Genomic DNA, 22,652 nt, shown 5'->3' on the forward strand with positions numbered 1-22,652 from the left:
CTGTATGGCGCGTTATCATAAGAGGGAATTATTGCACCGCTCATTACGTCTCTTGCGTTCATGGAAAATAAATTAATAAACGTTAGCAGCTGTCACTTGTCTGTGTGTAATTGCAATTAATCATTATTAGTGTCATAATAATCACTTCCATGAAGTACAGCCTCAAAATAGACAGCCAGAACACAAATGTCAAAAGGGCATGATGTGTTTCAGCGCCAACGTGGGGTTTCATTTTCACCAGGCCTCTCTTTGTCCTCCGAGTGTTTGCTTGTGAGGAGAGAGCACAAGTTGCCGGATTGAAGAGCTTTCCGCAATCAAGGTTATTTCACTAAAAGTAGGAGGACAGAGGACGATGCAGCGGTGACAGCCAGTATTTATCTAGGTGTCAAGAGGCTGCTATAAATTACTGACGAAATGATGCCGCAATATCTTACTCTGCCAGATGCTCTCCACCGATGGGTCCACAAAACGTTCCATTCCTTTAATCAAAAGAGCCACGTGGACAACGAAGCACTAGTGAAAGCAGTGTGTCTGACTATCAAAGCCTCTGTGTGTCCAGGGATCAATCTATTATCCTGAATCCTCTATGTTCCATCTCTTATTTATGTATAATTGAAATAGAATTTGGTCTATTGACTTGTTTTCCAAATACGGTGTAAAAATATACCTGTTACCTTGGCTGGTGATTGCCTAATGGTGACACAAGCCAAAAAATCGTTATGACATCATAAAGTGGCCAAAATCTGATCAGCTCATTTTCAGACAGGTTTTTATATAAATGGATCAGGACAAAAAGAGAGTGAATCTTTTTTCCTGAAACTTTCAGAATCTCTTGACACAGAGGGGACACGTGTTGTTGTATAAAAGACATGAACAAGTGGATTTTGCATAATAGGTGACTTTGAATGCACCTTTATATAAATGCACTTCTGACTTAAGTCAGATTTCTTTTTTCTCACACATGGCAGGATTCAAAGCATTAGAGATATAATTATTTTGTCCTGACATTTTCAACTAACAGGTAAAACATTATTCTGAGCTCTTGGGCTAGAGCACTTTCATATTTTCCCAGCAGCAGGAAGCTAAGGTTCTGCTTTATCCTACCAATCATTTCTCAAAAAGCTGCTTCAGAAATCTTTCTGCCTCAATCCTGCATCTCAGAAATAATAATCATATTGCACTTCACCATTTCTTTGCTCTTGTTCTCCAAGAGTTCATTGGGACATAATGTGTTTTTTAACAAGCCATCACTAACTGCCCCCTAGCCATTTTCAAACATATTTTTCAAGGCTTTTTATTTAAAAATGATGTGTTTTTTAAATTGTTATCTCTAACTTCCCACCTATCGCTCTTGTCCAAACCAATAATGTACAACCTTGTCCAATTGTACACACATCGCATTACTCAGATATTACAACTGTTATAATTATCCGTTTTTGTGTATTTCAACTAAATACATTTGAAGGAAAGACGGACTGTCTGTTTTATTAGTAAAACTGACGAAGCAACACAGCTGCAAATTATTAAAAGGTGCATGAAGTAATCAGGAATAGTTCAGTCACACCAGGAGAACTAGAAGAGGCAAAATATCAAACTACAATCTGCTTTCTTTCAGAAAGTTATTATTTATCTTTGATGCATAAATGCCATGGAGTAGGTCTTAGGTAATGTTAGTGAAAATGTTGCCTGAGTCAGAAGGTTTCAACATTAAAACCTTATTTATCCTATTAAAATTAAATATATAATTGTAATATATTCCTGTGGCTGCAGGTTATGCCAACATAAAAGCACATTTGTCTTTTTTTTTTTTTAAATGTCCATCGATTGTAGAGAAATTTCCTAATTTATTGTAGGTTATCTATCATAAAACATTATGTCAGTTGTTTTAAAAATGACATCAATCAAATGTTTCTATCAATGCCCCTTTAAATGCTGTGATATACAGAGTAACATCACTTGAAAAGTTATTTATAAACAAAGAAATCTGACTTAAAATCAAACTAAAAACCTTCTTAAATGTGAAATTATTAGAAAATAGTCTCTTGTAAAATATGTTTACAGAAATTGCGATAAACCCTGTACAGTACTATAAGAACAATAGCCCTGATATTAGTCAGAGCTTTCTTTAGGACTGAAAACCAATGCTGAGATGCATCACCACTTCATGTTTACCCAAAGATTTTCTGTGGTATTGTGTCTGACACGGGTTTAATCTGCAGTGCCACAGATTTGAGCGGGGGCTCAACTGTCATATGGCTGACTAATATTGTTAGGATCAAGTATTTTATTTCCAAGTTGAGCCATGCGATTCACACGGCTGTTCAAGGAATTTCCATAAATCTGGATAAAAACACTTAACTGTCTATTTAGGCCCTGGCCACACGAGGACGAAAACGGTCGTTTGCGTTACTGTTTAGTGTCATATTCCGGCGCAGACTGAAAACTCATTTCTTTCGACTCCACTTCGAGCGATAGAATGACTAACAAAGAACTGCTAACAGAGCACTTATATACTAATAAAGGACTGGCTTAGCCAGTTGAGCAGCACTTGAAACGATTGGCTCTTTGAAACCTGATGTTCTTATATGATTCTGTTTTCCTCAAGGTTGTGTCTTCCTGGTCGAATGTACTTATTGTAAGTCGCTTTGGATAAAAGCGTCAGCTAAATGCAATGTAATGTAATGTAATATAGACCGTTCGGCCACACGAGGACGACCAAATATGGCACTAAACGACTGCGGAAACGATAACGGGTCCCAAGGTGGATAGAACGGCATACGCAACGCTCTGGGGGGTCCAACGGCTCCATGTGTACGCCCTATACCAGGGGTATTCAACTAAAATTCAACGAGGTCCAGTTAGAGAAAATCTCCCCATGCAAAGGTCCGGAACATCAAAATGTCTAAGTTGCTTTATGAATTAGTGTGATATATTGAAGTAGCCTGTAGTTTTATCAACGTCTGCATGTAATCAACAACTGACTGCCAATCAAATAAAGAAAGTACAATTCATAAACAACAATATTTATTGTCAATTAACATTGAACTATACAGATATACAGTAAATACTGTGGATATGTGTAATGTTCCTCTCGGGCTGCATTAAAAAAAAAATAGAGAAAATAAATAAAATAGCTTTTGAAAATGTGTGCATCTTAAAAGTGCTTAATTTTAGATAAATAAAATAAAGCGTAGCAGCAGCTTGAGATTCCCTTTTTCTTTGTTAACCGTTTCACATCATGACTTAACAGTTTCAGACGATTATAGAACAATATCAGTCTTTACACATCATAACAATTGAACAGTTTTAAAGTTTCTCTTTCTTTCCCTCTTATATTGCAGTCCCTCACTCACTTTATTTAAATTCAGTGCGAGAATTGAGCTTTTCCTGCCAGGAGTTTGTAAATCTGGGCTGAAATGGTGTCAGGGCCATTCTCATACACATGCAGGTGCTCATTGGTTACAGTGATGCAAACACAGGCATGGTGAAAAAAGAGAGAACTATTCGAAGCAGAAAAAAAACAGCGTAATATACCGTCTGACAAAGGCCTGTGCTATAATGCTTCAATTAACTGGCTATTCTTTATAATATACTCAGATCAATAGGAGACAGAGATGTTAAGTTATAAATCAAGGGTTTTTAATATTATTTACAGCAGGGGTGGGGAACCTTTTTCCTTTCAATTTTTACAAAATCCTCCGAGGGTCGTACAAATTATTGAACTCAACCTCTGCTTAAAAAAACTAAAATCACAGCCCATTCATTTGGCCTTTCTTTCATGCTGTGCAAAGAAAAATATCTCACCATGACTCACGTATGCATGCATGTGCACGGTGTGGCGTGACCACCAAAACAGAAAGATATGGACACAAGATGTGTGCAAATGTATTTAGTATCCTATCCATGTGAACATGATTTAAGTGGGGGGGGGGGGGGAACCTAACCTCCTCTAGGGGGGTCCGGGGGCATGTTCCCCCGGGAAGATTTTTTTTTCAATATTGAAGTTAAAAGCATCAATCTGGTGCTCTTTGAGAGCAACATGAAGAGATCTATGGATACATCTTTCAACACCCATATGAAACAGAACTGTAAGCAGATTTTTCTTTTTGGATATTTTACAAATCACTCTCCTTTTAAACTCTATTCTTGTTGTTTTTAACAACTTTTTTGTTACTGTCATATAGTATTTTATCCCGCAGCCAGCTCTGTCCCCGTTATTTCCACACACACCACCGCCTCTGTTAGTACACATTTACTGACACAAACATTTGTATCATCTGTTGCAGACCCCAATAAATAAAATAAAATAAGAACTCATTCTCAAAAAAGATAAACACCATTCTTCAAATGTATACACGAACAATAGTTTGATTAATATTGATTAGATTGCACAAAATAAATAAAATAATTGAGAGAAGAAAAAGAGATATATTATCTATCAAAACCCAGTTAGATTAACATTCATTGGATTGCACACTTTGTTTGTTTGTGTGGATATGTAGCACATTAACATTTTAATAGCACTTAATGACTGACTGAATGGAAATGACAATAAATGAAAATGTAAAACGAAAAAAGCGATCATGAAAATGTTTCCAACAAATGAATAAAATGATTTTTGACCACTTTGTTGTTCAGATATATCACATATTTGTAACTAAATGATACATGAATTGAAACAAAACACAGTATAAACTGAGGAGTGACTCTCATGAGTTTAATTTATTTTCTTCACTCCGCTGGGGTACTGCTATGCGTGTGGCCGGGGCCTTAGAGTCAGTTTCACAGAATGGGCTGCTATTTAGCATACATCAGGGGTCATGTGTTAATGCTTTCTCAGGCAGAAAGAGTGGGCATTGCCATTGAAGTGGGACGACTATCATTAAGCCAAATTGAAGGAAGTATACTAATACAGGAGAAGGAAACAGAAATATTCTCACCTCTGTGAAAGAAGTCATTAAGGCTTTACGGTATGCATTCAAGCCTTACTTCCAAGTGCCGATTACTTAATGTGCTTCTCATGATGCTTCGTAATGGCATTTTGATGAGTGAATTCATTGTGCCATGTTTAAAATGCTTTTCTGGCTGGGCGACCTATTCATCCGTAGAGATTATATACCATAAAGAGCCACCAAGTGCAAGTGTTTGCTAGAAGTGGGTCAAATGTTAGCTATTGTAAAGAATATGAAGAAGAAACCTTGCTCCTTCAGAGCAATCACAAGGTTTTACATGCTCACATTCACTTGCATGAATAAAACAAGACTGCAGCTCTTCCATTTCAGTAAGACACCAGTAAGAAATGAAATGCCATGGAGACTTCAGATCATCCAAAAGGCTGCGCGACAGAAGACAAAGAATCCAGCAGAACATCAGGGAATGGAAATGTTGCTAAAATACTTTTTTTTTCTTAAAGAGTGGGAGTTATAATCTGGTCCACAATCAGTGGCGTAGCAAAAATGTTCTCAAGCTCATTACAGCTGCAAAGAAAAACCTGTAATTTGACTTCCACTTGTATAGCCCTTTATCAGATACTCCAACAATATTTTTCTTTGCATGACTGCTTATCTTTAAAAGGAGCTGACAAACAATCTCTTTTCAAGCTACGGCACTTCTGAACAACATACTTAAGGTTATGCTCTGCTAATGATGTCTCCCTCAAATAATTGCAGTACAGTACAACACCACAAATACTTACTAACCATTCAAATATGACACAATTTAACATACTTTGATTATTGGGGAACAAACTATGGCTGTATGGAAAATTTACAATAAAAGAAAAGTAAATGGATTTAGAAGACAATAGAGTGAATAATAAAGACAAAAACAGTTGTCTTTAGCATATAATAACAACATCTAAAATTACAGTAAAGCATCAACACACACTGTATATTTAAGGAGTGCTGTGTGTATTATTTTCTTTATAACTCTATTAAAGAAGAGTGTTTGCCTTGTGGGGGTTCTTTCACTGCACTCTCATGATATTGGATTGAATGTTAAGTGTTTTCATAATAATTCAGCATATTAATACCACAAGCTCAGTTTTAATTAACATTATTGATTAGCAGTAAGTGTACTCCCCCACCCTTACCACGCACCATTTATCCTAAATTAATGATGGTGGAGAAATTGACACAAGGAGTCGGCAGGGATCTTGTGTCTGTATCATGCGGAAATAAATAAGAAAACAAACTCTGTGCCTGAGGGCCAGGAGGAGAAGAGGGCCAATTCTTACCCAAGTTCCCAGTCATCAAATAGGCATTGTGGAAATCGTTCATGCCCAATCCAACGATGTGGATGAATTCCTCGATGACCTGCATGAGCTCCACTGCTCCGGGATAGATCTGGACAAGATATGAGAGACAAGGAGACATTTTCAATTTCAACGGTTGTTATCAGTGGAAAGATGGGAGTGTGTAGCACGACAGAAGAATGAAAAAAGACTGCAAATAAAAAGCAGGTTACACACACATATTGTAAATAAACTTCAGGAATATAGTTAAACGCAGATGTTGTAAGAAACATTAAAAAGGAAATGTTGCTGAATAAACAACAAAACAGAAGAAAAGGAGATCAATAAGCACATGGGTCACAGTGTTAGACATACTTATATTATGCTTAAAATGTATTGTGGTTTGAAACTGATTTCACAGTATTTTCACATAAATGTATCCAAATTTCATATAATGGAAATTGAACCATCTAGAACAGTGGTTCCCAATCTTTTTTCCCAAGAGCCCCCCCAAATGACTCCTGTTGGAAGTTGCGCCCCCCCCCCCCCTGTAATTACCCCCCGGGGGGGGGGGGGGGGTAATTACAGTTTAAAAGTCTCAAAAATGCTACAACTACTGTCACAAACTAGATGAATGTAAAGTATTTTGTTAAAGGAGGATGAAAGCGTAATTAAGGAGCACTATTGGAGTGACTTTGATGGTTATTGGACTCAGGATTAATTCATTTGGATTCCCGCTGTATGAAGAAATTAAAGGACGGCGCGGAAGTGGAAACAATTCACAAAGGGATTAAACTGTTTAAAACACATGCTCAAAGTAAGCCGGATTTTGCCAATGTGTTTATGTGGATTCAAAAGTCGTAAATAATCTACAAAATGGAGGAGACCAATCTGATCGGAGCAACTGTGACGAATAATCCAACTGAAACCGGCATGGACAATGACTATGTTTTAAAAATGCGCTTATCCAGAAAAGCCCAGTTTGGACAATTTACGGTCAGAAGAAACATTTCTATTAAAGAAAGAATTATACATTTCTGTCTTTTTATGCCTTTAATAGCTACTAACTTGAATTGTTATTCAAATTAATTCATCAATTATTTTTTATATTTTATTGTAATGTTTTAGTAACAATCATGTATTGCTTTACAATTATATGTAAAAAAAAGAAAGAAAAAAAAGTCTAAATATGATATTTGGCCTCAAATCATCTGAGGCCTGGCGCCCCCCCCTGCGATCTTTGGCGCCCCGTACTCGAGTTGAGGGGGGATGAGGGGGGATGGCATCCCCCCTGAAATAAAAACGGTCAAAATCATCCCCCTTCTAAAACTGCCATTCCCCCTTTCCATCCCTTATGTAATTGTATCAATGAACGTGGCACTGGTATTACTGCTATTTCAACATTAATTTTGCGTATTTTGAGTACGCAATGCATGGGAGCATGGACACACGCAATGACATTTTTACCAAGTCACTGACGCTATACTATGCGAGTGCCCTAGAGGGCGCCAGAGCACCGTGATGCGCCTGTTTGATCGATGTCAGAAGCGCAGGTAACGGTCATCACAATGGCCAAGCGACCAGGAGGACAACGCGATCTGAGGGACTTCATATTTAAAAATACTAAAAATAACATTTCAGGTCAGTCAAGAGTCAGTAATCTTAGTCATTACTCACTACTTTAGTCACCAAAGGTGGAATCTATGGACATAAGCAGCAATAACAACTTAGTTTGGAGTTATATGTTTTTCTCTCGTGTTAGCTAGCTGGTAAGACTCAAAACTGTTCATGAAATGATACCACCAGCACCAGAAGAGCTGAAACCCCTCCTTCAAGCAGTGAACACTCCGGTCATCTCCACAGCTGAGTGTGAACGTGGGTTTAGTCAGATGAACATTTTAACCACAACTAGAAGCTCCCTAGAGGTAAAAAGTATGACAGCCTTGCTTTTCATCAAGTCTGTTGGCCCTCCACTGAACAAGTCCAGACCAGAGGTATTTGTCAAGACTTGGCTTCAAAGCCATTGCTTAGCTAACAATCCGAAAGCAACATTGGGAATGTTAACATAAAATATTTGTATTTGAACTGCAATAAAATGATGACGGATCAATATTTTTCAAATTGTATTCCTCACATTTTTCATGAAGAATTTACATAATGATTTAATTAATTATGATACAAATGTAACCCTTTAGATACCAGTTTTGATCGTATACCAGTAACTGCTTTTTTGAAAAAATACACTATAATTCAATATTCTAAAAATTATTTTGACTTTATTATTAGTATAATCAGTTGATCCATGATCTGAATAATTGTTGTGCGTAGACGGCTCTGCTAAGATTGTTCCCTAGTTTAGGTTTCATGTTATGTATTTAGATAGGTTCCTGTTTTATTTTGATTTGTAGCCTTTATGTAACCAGGTGAAGCCCCTTGGGATCAAAAGATCTCTTTTTCAAGGGTGACCTGCAGGACATTAGTTACACATGTAACATAACAACAACAGAACAAAAGCCGAGTTTTAAAATGATGCAGGGGAACCAAAGTGCTCAGTTTTAAACATGTTTGCAGACTGTTCCAATTTAGTGGAGCTGCACAACTAAAAGCTTTCTTCCCTAAGACAGTCCTAGCACTTGGCACATTTAACAAAACAACATCATGAGATCTCAGGCAATACGTACTTTCAATTCGTCGAGAGATCAGAGAGCAGATATAAAAAGGTAGTTTACCCAACATGGCTTTGTAGATGAACATGTACCAATGACTGAGCCTCTAGTCTTGTCTACGCTCATGTGTCTAAAGTACGTTTCCTGCCTTGTCTGTTTTCCCACGGTTGTGATTGTCTAATTGTCTTCACCTGGTGTTGTCTGTCTAGTATATATAGTTCTCGTCTTCCCCTGTCTCGTTGCCAGATTGTCTTGTGTGTTCCAAGCCTTCCAGCGTTAGATCCTTTTGTCATTGTCCATAGAGTTATCGTCCATAGAGTTAGATTAGTGTAGTAGTAGTTTTTGTTGCTTTATGTATTCAGGGTGTTATGACCGGTCTACATTAAAACACTTTATTTTGATACTTTGTTTGTCTATGCATCGTGCATTTGATTCCACGCCCTTGTACAGCCCTAACAATAATAAATGACGGACTGTTAACCTACAAGATTTGTAACATAGACTTCCATTATAACCACATTTTTGTATCCCCTCCCCCCCTTTCAATTAAAGTGAAAAAAAGATTTTGCACTAATTGTCCTCTGCATTTGACCCTAAATGTTAGTGGTGCCATGGCAGCCCGGGGACCGACTCTAATTCTGAGGTGCCTTGGTCAAGAGCAATGACAGGAGTATCTGAACATCCATAACATGCATGTTGTTTTAGGAGTATAATAATTATCTTTATGCTGATTGGTCTCCCACCCTCGGCGGGTTATCATCACAAATGATGTCCCCATATGATAAAATCCACCATCCCCCCTGATATTTTTTTACAACTTGAGTACTGGGCGTGCCCCCCAGGTTGGGAACCACTGATCTAGAACAATCTAAAGTATCTGTTTTCACTTCATCCAATGTGACGATTTGACATTTTGTAAATACCAAATAAGCAATGTAGATATGTAACCTTGAGTTCTGGGAATTTTTATGGGATTTCATTATCCTCTGATACTTTACAGATCAAACGGTCAAATAAAGCAGTGGGTAGATAGATCACATTAAATCAGGCGTTACAGCAGTTAGCGCAGGGTTATGCTGCGACGTTAGAATGTCATTTAAATGGCCCATTTAGCACCAAGTGACTGCATGACAATTACCGCCTTTGAACTCCCTAATGGCGGCGGTGTACAGCTCTGGTTCGCCAGATACGGATTGGCCAACACAGAGTGGTGTTGGGTTGTGATTATCCTGCTTTTCAAAACGTTTTTTTATCCTTTTGCTGCAGGCCTCTCTTTTATTTTGGCACCCCACCACCACAGTTTGAAAGCAATACCTGAGAGGTGTTTTCACTGCAACGCCTGGATTGAATGCAGCCTAATTGAACCATGTGACACCAGCATCAGAGCGATAACCCCCGTGTTTGCACACAGTTGCGGTTGGCTCCTCTTCTGAAAGGCTCTGCCAGCTCAAGGGTGATTGCCAGGGTTCATGTGACGCTTCACGGACAGCAGAACTCAGTGGGGGAATGCAGAGGCAGGATTTCATGTCCACGACCAGCAACACTGCTAGTCCCGTCAGCTCTTTCCTCGAGTCGATAAATCAAAGGCACACTAATCCGATAATTAACCTTGAAAAGATTGGATCACTGTCATGGCTGCCGATCTAGTTTGGATGGGTCAAATCTAATAAGAGGCTTCAATGGCGTGGAGAGCAGTTTTGCATTCCTTTGACCCCGATATTGAGAATATATTTTTTTAGTACTGTGTAGCTGTGGCATAAATTACGACATTCTGCGCAGCTGCACAGACCAATACTGTTTTAACAATTCAAAATGTCTGTAAGAGAGCTGTGTCACACATTGTTTTTTTGCAGGACTTGAATAAATGTGTGAGCACATAATGTTGATGTCAGGCAATTAGAAAAAGCGTGTGATTGGCACTTGGCAATTAACACCTCACTTTTGATTTTGAACAAACACCTGAGGCAGGTATTTCCCCCCTGGACGAACACCGTGTGTGTGTGTGTGTGTGTGTGTGTGTGTGTGTGTGTGTGTGTGTGTGTGTGTGTGTGTGTGTGTGTGTGTGTGTGTGTGTGTGTGTGTGTGTGTGTGTGTGTGTGTGTGTGTGTGTGTGTGTTTCACACATGCCGCCACATGTGCTGCTGCTAAGCCAGGCAGGCGGCTCAGTGATGCTGAAGTTGAGAGCCTCTGACACAGCATAGTGAGAGCCATGGTGGGGGAGAAAAGCACATCACGTCGCCCCTTCCGGCATGTCTGACGCACAGTGCAGTCATGTTCATTCTGCTGGTCTCCATGGCAACCCTGAGATGTGAAGGCAGCACAGGGAAATGGCTGCAGTGGAGGATCTATAGACAGAGCTCTTCCTTTCCTTGCCATGGTAACAGTGACAGGAGGTGAATATATAGTGATCTCCGCACAGAGCCAACTCTGCAGCCAGTAAAAGCTCATAGTGAGGTGTTTCATGTGAGTGTTTTGAATGCCCACAGCACGCAGTGTGTGGGTGCTGTGCAGTGTGAGCTCAGAACACTCATTAATGTACCACAAGCCAGCAAGTGAGAAAAATTGATAGCTGTGAAGTCCAAGCGTCTGCTGAAATCAGACAGCATCGTTTAACCAACGTCCTCTTGGTGAATCTGAAACAGCAGCAATCCTCGGACAGGCACATTAATAACGACAGAAATAATTAACACATATCTCTTCTGGGCGTTCAATCACAGAGACAACTTTTCCCATTCCTATATTTCCTCTGATCTGTCTCCATCTCTGACGCATTGATGAAGCTGCTCATTTGTGAGCTCTTCTCAGACAACATACCTTTTTGTCCTGCAAAACTAAAGCTGCATCGAGTACACATATAATTACTGCCTGTAGAGACATCAGACTGACTTTGAACTGTGTGCCTTCCCCTTGTATCCAAGTAAAAGTCAAGCGTGGGGAAACGCAGACAAAAAAGAGACACGGGTGATTTTGAGACACCCCTCAGCCATGTGTCAGTGCCGGTGATATACCCAATTTAAGTCAATTTACCAGTGAAGGTGACAACGGAGCAGATGCCCTCTGCGGGCTCGCCGTCCATCACAGATGGTATCTCTGTCAGAGACTGGATGTGCGTGATTTCAGGTTGTCTGAGACACCAGTGGCAGTTTTTTGAAAACAACATTTGCCACCTCTCAAGTTGAAAGATGTGGCCGACAGAGGACGTAGCCAGAAGCCGATCTCCTTGGATAAACACGGTGGCAAGAAAGTGCACTGTTCTGTACACATTTTTTATCTAGAGTACGTTACTGTATAGTTTATTTCTCCCACATTTTTGTTTGGTATGAGACTATGTTTTTATTTAACTGTGTCTCCATTTGAATGAGCTTCCTCACAATGTCAGATAAATACAGAAAAGGCAATCAATTTAGAAGCAATTAAACATTAAAACAGTTTTTTTCTATGATGTAATTCTACAAAAATGATGGTTTAATCACACTGGTTGCTGCGATCTATACCAGCTGGGTGAAACATTGAGTACGCAGGAGTGAGTGAGACCTGCAGTGTGAACGTTGGCCAGTCTCTGTGGCAGTGCTGCTGCCACCAAGTGGAGCTCTGAGGAAATAGCTTTCTAAATGAGGCCAGATGTCACAGCTGCAAAATGACCTCTCACAATGATATGTGTGAGTGTAACATCCTCTCTACACCGAACATGACTTTACTTTATCTCTGCTAACTCAGACGAAGCGACTGCAGAGAAGCGATTGTATTTTAGACACAAAACATTCATGCAGAAACCTGAATTATTTACTCTGCGTACAGCGCTGTGCTTACCTTGTGTGCGTCTTCCCATTTCTCCTTATTTTCCTCCTCCAAGAGGTTGCTGATGATTTGAAAGAAGTTCTGTGGAGATGATGAAATGGAAAAATATGTCAAACGAAGACGTATTAAAGGCACTGCTGCAAGATGCTTTATAAAAGCATGACATACAGTATGAACAAATAATATACGCACTCAAAGAGTATCATGGATAATAAACTGACATTTCGCAATCGCAGGGATTTCTATAATCATAACGGTCACTGCAGGGCATAGCCCAAGGAAATTTGACAATGACGCCATGATGGTGTCATCAGGAAAAAAAGATGGACTTTGTGGATCAGCCTTGACACAAATACACATCAAACCACCTGCAGCTTGCAGCAAACACATTATGCTGGAGGAGAGAAGCTGCAGTCATAAAGAAAGATGAAAGGGAATGTTGGAGCAGCTGTGTGGATTGTCTTCTTCTGCGGCAGGGGCTGCAGGGGGTGCATGCCTGCAGTAGTGATAGGACCCCTGTCTGATCTTTAGCCTTGTTATTTCGTCTGGTCTACATTGTGCCTGAGGGAGTGGCTCTCTCTCTTGACACAGGCTATCTTGTTTTCTACTTGAATGCTGATGCTCCCTCTGGTGGTAATGTGCCCACTTTAACACTGCATTAGCTCAGAGACACGCGGAGGGGGTGGGCTGGCTGACTGCTCTACTGTCTGCCCACACACACTATAGAGCTCTCGTAATAACTGGAGAAAGGATGCTTTCCACATCTCATAGATTTTCTATGGTGGGAAAATGGGCCGTTTGCCCATCCATGGGAAGCACATTTGGGTTTTATTTCTGCAGGAATATTACTAGCAGACCGTACAGCTCAGTGGAAACTGTTGATAAATGTGCAGAAAAAGCGGCAGAAAAAGAAAAAAAGAGGATCCCTGACATTTTGGAGTCCAAATATCACTGCGCTTTGGATGTCCATAATTCATAGAGTTCAACATTTTCAATTACCTTCATCTTAACCTGAAGTACAAGCCAATTAAATCCTATCACATTAAAAAGACACTCAAATACTGATGATGTGCATCTAAAATCACTGACACTGATTGCTTTTTACAATCCAACATTCTGTGTTATAAAAAATATCCTCTATCATTTATTGAAAAGAATGTATAATCAGTGGAAACAGCACTGTGCTATGGGTCTTAATAACTAGCTCAACTTTCACATTATTTAAGCAGAAATCATTTCAACTGCAAAACAGAAAATGGCAAATAGGCAAGAATCTTGCCTTTCCAATTTCCGCCACTATTACTTACATCTCTATGCAGAACAACAACAACAACAAAAACAACAACAACAACAACAACAACAACAACAACAACAACAACAAAACAAGCTCGTTGCAGCAACAAAGACAGATTAGAAACTCAACAAAATAATGGAGAAAAGGCTTTTTCATTAAAACACGTACAATATTCAGAGCCTGCTCTGCTGTTCGCACCAAATAGCGAGTAACATTTATTTCCTTCCCCGTTTAGCTCCCTCTAACAAACGGCACGAGCCAAAGACATTGAAGCAGGCGCGCAGGACAGCACAAAGAGCACAAAGAGGCCTGAGAAGATCGTCTTTAAAAATGACACGGCTCTGAGGACATAAACTATGTTATTGGTGATGGAGGTGGAGCTTTAGCTATAATCTCCATCATCTCATTGACATAAAGAGGATCAAGACTGCAGTCAACCCCAACATGATGAGATGAATCAGCTTAGGGCGGGGAGGGAGATCTCTTGATACAATAGAGTCTCGCTGAGCGTTCGTCAGCCTTTGTGCTATTTCAGATATGTTACGAAACATTGTTTCCCCCATATATAGAATACACTACAACATTATTCTTGTCCAGTCTTTTTGGCACGATGTATGAGCAACCATGGATAAGGATATGTATATGTCACTTAGTGTTAAAACAAGCCCACTGCGCACTTACTTGCACATCATCTGAAGAAGGCGCATAGCTTGCTCTCTTGAAGGTCTCCGTCACATTACGAAGGATCTCCACAGAAGACAGCAGGTCCCCGGCGTAGAAGTTCTTCCTCTGGGTGAGGTCCAGCAGATTCTTCGTGACCTGGGACATCCCATCCCCAGCCAGCATCCTCTGGCCCTTTGCAAGGTGCCCCTGAACCTCCAAAAACAGGAGAACAAAGAACTTGGGGTATCGGTGTCCTCTGAAGGTTTGGCAAGATAGACGCTAAACTACCCATTTGGATTAAATGGAGTGCAAACATAAGGAAGAAAGACTGCACTCTCTGAGGCCCTTAATGCGACACTTATATCTAAACCAGGATGGGATGTATTCTCCCTCACGGATGTTTTGAAATGAGCCAATATGAATAAAAGAGTTAACTGGAGCAGAAGACACACATTTAGGGAGAAATTGCACTGTGAAATGACATTTCACATCATTGCACAGGGTTTATGTTCATAAATACACGTTCACAGGTGCAGGGCTATATCTGCTATATCAGCTCTTATGAATTATTTTATTTTTAACTGTGATGGAGGGTTACCAAATTACCCATTCTAGTGGAAGTGTTACTAGACTAAAGGCAAACACACAAAAGCAAAAACGTTATTAAATAAAGCTCTCTAAAATGGAGGCAGACTATAATAAAAAAAAAACAGATTTCCATTGTGATCCAGATGTCGCCTGTGATGAAAAACGGATGAAAGGGATAGATTTCACACCAGGTTATTTTGGTAAATAAAAGTGATACTATTGAGAAGTACAAGCTCACTTTCCACTGAGTTTCCCTTACAATGCGATCAGGCTGCTTGATTATCCAATAAATAAAGTATTTGGAGGATGTTATTTAAAATAAAGCAGACAAATGAATACAACAAAAAAAAAACGATAAGAACATTCCAAAAACGAAATCAAAACGCTAAAAGGAATCAAGGATGACTATGTATTACACAGACTAGATGGAATACTACTGTTTAAATCTGCTCCGCTATTGAAGTGGTTAATCTTTGGCTCTGGTGTGATGGGAATGAGGGGGAGGGGGAAACACCGCGGAGGTAATTTATGATGCATTGGAAACAGAGGCAGTGAAAGGAAGCTGACTTTGCACCTACTGATTGCTGCAAGTATCTGAATTCATTTGTTATGCATCTAGCATAGCTGGGCTGCTCCCAGAAGGCCATACCACGGTGATCCAAAGAGCAGCGTCGACTAGTGGTGCCTGTAGAGGGAAAGGAGACAGCGACAGATTTGGAGAGGAGACAGGGCGAGGGAGGGAGGAGAGGGGAGATGAGGATGCAGGCGTATGAGAGTGTGGAGAGGGAGGGGGTATGGGATTAAGACCAAAGGCGAGGCAAAAGAAAGGCAGATGGAAGTGGTGGAGGGAGTTGGGAGATGGAGAGAGACAAAAAAGGAAGAAGAAGACAGAGGTATTAATTATTTTCATGAAAGACTTATCTTTTTCCCTATTCTCCACTTCTGGTGCCCATCACTCACCATCACCATTTGATGTCTCCCATTACATTTTGCAGTAAAGTTGAAGCACATTTTAGAAAGACGGAGAGATGTTTCTGGAAGGAGAGTGCTGCAGTATTTGAACAGAACCGGTTTATATTATACGACCCGGCCGCTTTGCTTTCCATACATACATATTGTGTGTTAATAGAACTTACAGGGGCTTATTCAAGCATGCTGCAGCTCAGCTATAGCTGTCAGGCATTTAAACAGTGATCCCAAAATAGCAGAACCACCCAATATCCACCCACATCGACGTACACATCCTACATCGGGGTCCAACATCACACCTTCTCTGCTGTCGACCCGGTGGAGTGCACTTCACACATCACCCCACCCCTCCAACACAGGTCCTTGACATCCTGAGGAAAAACTCCCACAGTACAAAACATCTCCCCTGGCATTGGTGCTTCACATAAACCCATCGCTATCTCTTGTTCTCTCCCTCTCTGTCTTTCACACACTAGCACACACAGACGGGAGATCAGAGACACACCTCCTACGCCCACCCTTTCCACTGCTACTACCTGGAGATGCCATGAGTGCACACCACACATTGCTATATCCCGGGAGCGCCCATGCAGCACTATGAGACAGCCCACAGCTCTACAGCACACTGAGCATACGTCTCCCTCCAAAATGGCTCCACCTGAGCTGTTTTTGTTCACTTGTACAGTCCCGGTGCCGGCCCAGAATCGAATGTTTTCCCAATGTTATTCGAATTGTCTTCGAGGAGCTCATACTCACGAAAAAAGAGCGTATTTTATGATGGCTTGCTACCTAGAAATTAGGGATTCACCTCAGTTGTGGCTCTGACATTCCTAAAGGTCATTTTAAGCGGAGAAAGACTGTGCTCTAAGGGGGAATTTGAAAAATGACACAAATCATAAAGAAGAGGTCAAGTTCCTAAAATACAAGATACAAATATTTGTTATTGATTATAAAAATATATGAATCAGAAGCAATGGTGAGACAATGTTTGATGAGCTGCTGCTTGTTTTTATTTTAGGGTTATATTGTATTTTGCAATTATGATGCAGCATAACAGCATATAAATTGCCCTAGGCCAAAACAATTTAAAGTTAAAATGCCTGGACTAGAGCTCTTTTCTTCCTTGCTTTTTAGCAGGGGAAAAAACATATTTAAAAAAAAGACTGCTGTTATTTATTAAATTAAATATAATAAAAAAAAAATCATAAGTACCCTTTAAGTGCCTTTGTGATATGCTTAAATGAATAACAGTCAAAAAGAGATGAAGTCTGTATTTTATACAAAGGGTTCCATCGTCATTTAATATCTGCATTAGGTTAATAGATATATTTTTTCAGGTAGTAAGAACTGGATCCCTCCTGGCCTGGATCCATGTCCGTAGTGGGATCAAAAAAGGTCAGAGAAGAGCGATGAGAGGCTTTTGCTCTGATTCTGCACCAATCTGTCATCTCTTGTTCCCTCAGTGATACGTGTAAAGTAGGTTGAATATGTAAATATTGGTCAATGAAGACTAGCTTGATCAAAAATCAGGCTGCAGTTCTCCATGGCATTGATCTGTCCCAGTCCCCTTTTAACAGCGTCCTCAACTCTGCAGCTACTAAAGAAAAGTTTCCTCTTCACACAATGCTCTTCAAAATAGTGTTTACTGACAGAGGAGGAACACAAAAGCAATGTCTAAAAGCACTAATGTTGCTGAATCCATGAATGGAAAACAACTATAAGAAAGAAAGAAGCGTTCAAACCTCTGCCACCAATACCATCAAGAAAGTGAATGACTTAAATGTCACAAACAAAATTGCCTCAATCAATCTCAATGATGTTGCTAAACATCATCTTCCTCCACATTAACCTGTGAAGGGTTTGTTAATAACATGTGGTTATGTTGTTTTAATTGCTCCTTTCTCAGTTGGGTGACTCAAACTTTAATTGATAATTGAGATTTGGGGATCTAATGAGAGAGGCATATGAATAAGAGCATAATGTAGACAAGAAGAATCTCTACTGCCGGGTAAATATCACATGGGAGTATCAGTAAGGTGTGCATACATTAGCATATTTAATAACATTGGAAAGACCAATGTATGAACCTTTGTGTGTTCCATAGCGCACAAATCCATCTGCTGAGTGTGTGTGTGTGTGTGCGTGTGTGTGTGTGTGTGTGTGTGTGTGTGTGCGTGTGTGTGCGTGTGTGTGTGTGTATCCTCTCGACTTCCCCCCCCCCTTCTCGCCTGTGGTGGCAGTTGTCATCCATGATGACCGTGGTGGTGCTGACGCCCCTGCCCTGGGTGCTGTTCCTGCACTGACCTTGATGACGACAGTGACTACGGCGGAGTGGGCGCTGAAGCCCCCCCAACACATTTTGATGCTTCACCAAAGCAGTCTTGCTGCATTCATGTCGCACATTTTGTTTTGTTGCCTTTGCTGATCAATATTTCATCTTTGTTTACCCGCTCGCAGCTGCCATTATTTGTCTCCCTGTCGTGGACACAGGAGATCTGTCTGCGAGGCGTTTTGATTTATTTTCACATTTTCTAATTAGGAGTTATGTGAGTTTGACCTTGATCTAATTACAAGTCAACGGTTGGGCGGTGCTGTTTTCATTTACAGGTTCATTATGTTGGCTCTGTGAAACCCGCTGACACGGGAACTGTGATGAATGGCTATACAAATAAACTTGACCTAACCTGAACTAGTGTCCATCGTCGTCGTCGTCCCCCCTCTGGTCAGTGACCCTGGGATGCACTGTGCTTAAACATGAACAATGTCTTCTCTCTGTTATTTTATCCTTGTATCATGATACTGGTCTTCTGTTGCACATGCTTCAAAGGACCTGATTCTCTGGTAGAGTAATATAGCACCCTGTGTGTTTGAATTGGTGTGCACACATCCTGTGATTGCAGAAGTACCGAGTCCATCAACTAAGGTCTGCTTTAATGTACTGTATGACCTACTGTGTGATTATCGAAAATAACACTACATTGTGGACACATTTCTGTATTACATTAGTCAATGCAACCTCTGATATAGCAAATTAAAGTGGGATTGATTCATTATTAATGTCCACTGTCCACACCCGCATTTTTAAATATCATTACTTTACATATTAATAGGATACTTCTCAGTAAGGAACCCAAATTATTTCGCTAAATGTCTCAACCCTGACAGATTGACCTAAATGAAGCCACATCTTGATGCCAATGCTACTCCTAATCAGCAGAGATGTTACCTTTACATCAACATCGTAGAGAGAAAATAAAGCTACACAAAAAGACATTACTGTGAGTAGAAAACAGCTTTGTGGTGACAAACTATTATTAGCCATATAAACTAATGTCAAGCCGGAAAGCCAACGTCAGGCTAGTAAATCTTGCTCTTCGTAACATTGCCCCAGGTTAGCCATCTGTGAATGGCAGTGTGTTTGCTGCTACATCCAGTTTGCCAGTTAGCCATTTTATGGTTGTAGAGGAAATGTCAACTGAGAACACCTTCAAAGTTTAAATTTAAACAGCTCAACGTGTCAAGCCAACCTGTAACTTTAGCAACCAACAGCACATCATTGTCCTGTTGTCTGTTTGTTGGCGAACTGACCTTCAACAAGAACAAAAGCAACTCTGTATCATATCAGCTTAAACAGAGGATGCATTCCTTTCATCCTCCGCTTTTTTTTTTAAAGCTGAGTGTTAGTCTCGCCCCAGTGGAGAACTCACATCCTCTGCTCTAATGCTCCTTCCTCCGTGCACATATTAAAGCTTCTGCCTAATGTCTGAAAACAGACCTCTGTGCGCTTTTCTTCAACAATGCTCTCAGAATCACGGTTTTGAAAAAAATCCATTTGCTGCACATGCTGCGTACTGACGGGTGTAGCCATGAGTCACATCACTGCATGTGGAAGGGATATGCGCTCTCTCCTCAGATGGGGGACACATCCAAAATCGTGATGTTTTGGTGATTTTAAAAACCATCAACAAAGCAACTTTAACCATTATATGCTTGTTAATAACCTCTATACTGAGGGACAGCTTTCTAGGTGGCAGAAATTGAGTGTTATGCATCATTATGTAGCATTATTGGTAGGATTGTATAGTGTATTCAAACACTGACACTTAGTGTACAATTGCATTCTAGTGTGACATTTGCATTTCTTGGAGTGATTCAAACTGCAATTCCTCGAAAATAAGTCAAATTATGGGCAATCAATGAAGCAGCTGTATACCTATCAAAGAGAAAGGCTGACTTCACACTGTACATATTAAAATGTATTCAAATGTTAATGGAATCCTTAGGGTAGGCGGGACAGGTAATCACAATGTAAAAAAAGACTATCCCATTTAGAAATGGGGCAATACCAAGTCAAAGTCATTTCTCTTGTCCTTACCTGTGGCATTGGGTGGGCATCTGTTAAAGGCCAGTTCTCCTGAAGGCGTCCTTCTCCACACCATTGAGACTGCATAGTCCTCCGGACAAATCTCATATGGCGCTTAAAAGCAAAGTGATACAAATGTAACTACATGGCTCAAGGAGCTTTTCAGTATTTCCAATATGATGCAACACTTTTCTTCATATGACACACACGGAGTATTGTTGAATAGAAGTATGCTGTTGATGATACGTAGTACACTTCTTTAATCACAATATTTGTGCATAGAGGTGATATGATAATTATAATTAAAACAATAACATATCTTTCGGGAATACTCTTTTATTTACTTCAGAGAATAGTATTATTAAGTGACTTTAAGAGAAAGACTCCACTTCAAAAAGGAACTTGAATTGAAGATCACATAATCCGATTTGATGATACTGGCATTAATGAGTGAGTCAGCAGTATCTGACTTAATTTGTTGGAATTTATATTCATCTCTCCTCTGTAGCCACTTACAAGCATCTCCTCTTCAGAATCTGTTATGTAACATGGCATACACTCTGAGATAATCATCTCCTCACTCTCATTCAGCTTTTAGTCTTATTATCCTTTGGCTCACCTGGACATCGTTGCTCACTGCACTTCCTGACTTCCTCTCTGTTGCCATCACACTGCTGCCCAGTGACCGCGGCCCCCTGACACACTCGCGCTCGCCTCTTCCAACCGCTGTCACAGGACTTAGAGCAGCCGCTCCACGGACCCCAAGGATTCCACTGGCCGTTAGCTGGAACAAAATCATCCTCTGTTAGAAACACATACTCTCAGTGGTATAACAATAACATGTGTATATCTTATTATATGTAATGGAAGCTTTTATTTGATTGATGAGTTGATTATTATGTATTTATTTTGCTATCCAATAATTCTGTTTCTACATACAGTTTTTGAAGATTACTTTGAATAATCAGGAGAATGTGAGTTTTATGGCTAAAGAAGCTGCACTGTGAGTGGTGATTATTCCATTCACTTTGCCAATATTAAAAGGTATTTATGCTGAGGTTTCCAAACCAGCAGCATGTTTTATGCCCTTGTAATGAACACTGTTAAATTGTGCATTAGACAAAAAAACAGATGCTCCCCTTCAGCAATGTAGTAAATCACATGCCCTTGTCTTAACGGAAAGGTACAACGCCCAGTGAGCAGGAAACACACTTTCATTTTAACCTCCGCTTACCCCTTCCTTCACACATGCGGGGCCATTTCATGTCCTACAACTAACCTTTGTCGCGGATGTATCAGAAAGAGAGACAAAACCGAGACCATTGTGACCTGTTGGCTAAGACTATTCGCAAGACATTGATCAAATCCCTGCAGATAGAGAAGCCTCGGCCCCTCCTCAGAGCAGCTGATTCCCCAGACAGATGCATGCTCATGGGTAACAAAGAGCTCATTGTGCCAGCAGCCCTGAAGAAAATTTAGAAATCTTGAAAAAAATACCTTTGATTCAAATCCTACACAGGCCTCTATTGTAGTCATTAGTCCGTTTTTTTCTATATTTAAGTTTTTTTTTCATTCAAAAGAATGTCTGTTACCTTGAAGCACACTAACTTAAAGTCAAAGATAATTTTGACTGCTTCTGAAAAACATATTGGGTTTGTAATGAACTCTTTTTTTGTTCTACAGAGAAGAGCAAAGCCTCCAGCAGTCATGGAAACATGCTGACGTGTTCAATGGAGGCTTAGACGGCTTTGTATCGCTAATGTTTGATCTCTCACCCCGCAAACAAATAAGAATTGCTAAATAGGTAGGCCTCATTAAATGAATAAATTGTATAATGCATCATCGCACCGTGAGGCAAACAACAGCATCTTCTGCTTCATTATCATAAGCACATATTGGAAATACGCATTCAGAAGCATATTTAAAAGGGACCAAGAGAGCATAAAGGTTGACTGGTTAAAAATATTTCAGAGGAATATCTTCGCCACACACATACCAGCAAAACAAAGCCAGCTGTTTTAGGCTGTTACAGTGAAAATTGCATCAGGAGATTATGAGAGTGCTCGGGCCCTTCATATG

The 22,652-nt window shown here is 40.1% G+C and overlaps 1 protein-coding gene across 3 annotated transcripts in view; it reads right to left on the minus strand.

Moving 5' to 3' along the window:
- adgrb3 (adhesion G protein-coupled receptor B3) overlaps positions 1 to 22,652 on the minus strand; it is a 117,384-nt gene that overhangs the window by 37,111 nt on the left and 57,621 nt on the right. For all 3 annotated transcript variants that reach the window (XM_034101259.1, XM_034101257.1, XM_034101256.2), the window contains exons 7-12: positions 21,193 to 21,357; positions 20,586 to 20,687; positions 15,820 to 15,926; positions 14,672 to 14,866; positions 12,709 to 12,777; positions 6,236 to 6,344 (exon numbers count right to left, since the gene is read on the minus strand). In XM_034101259.1, coding sequence (XP_033957150.1) covers positions 6,236 to 6,344; positions 12,709 to 12,777; positions 14,672 to 14,866; positions 15,820 to 15,926; positions 20,586 to 20,687; positions 21,193 to 21,357 — 747 coding nt within the window. The remainder of the gene's footprint in view (positions 1 to 6,235; positions 6,345 to 12,708; positions 12,778 to 14,671; positions 14,867 to 15,819; positions 15,927 to 20,585; positions 20,688 to 21,192; positions 21,358 to 22,652) is intronic.

Source organism: Pseudochaenichthys georgianus, chromosome 15 (assembly GCF_902827115.2).
Source record: "Pseudochaenichthys georgianus chromosome 15, fPseGeo1.2, whole genome shotgun sequence".
In the NCBI taxonomy this organism is placed as follows: Eukaryota; Metazoa; Chordata; class Actinopteri; order Perciformes; family Channichthyidae; genus Pseudochaenichthys; species Pseudochaenichthys georgianus.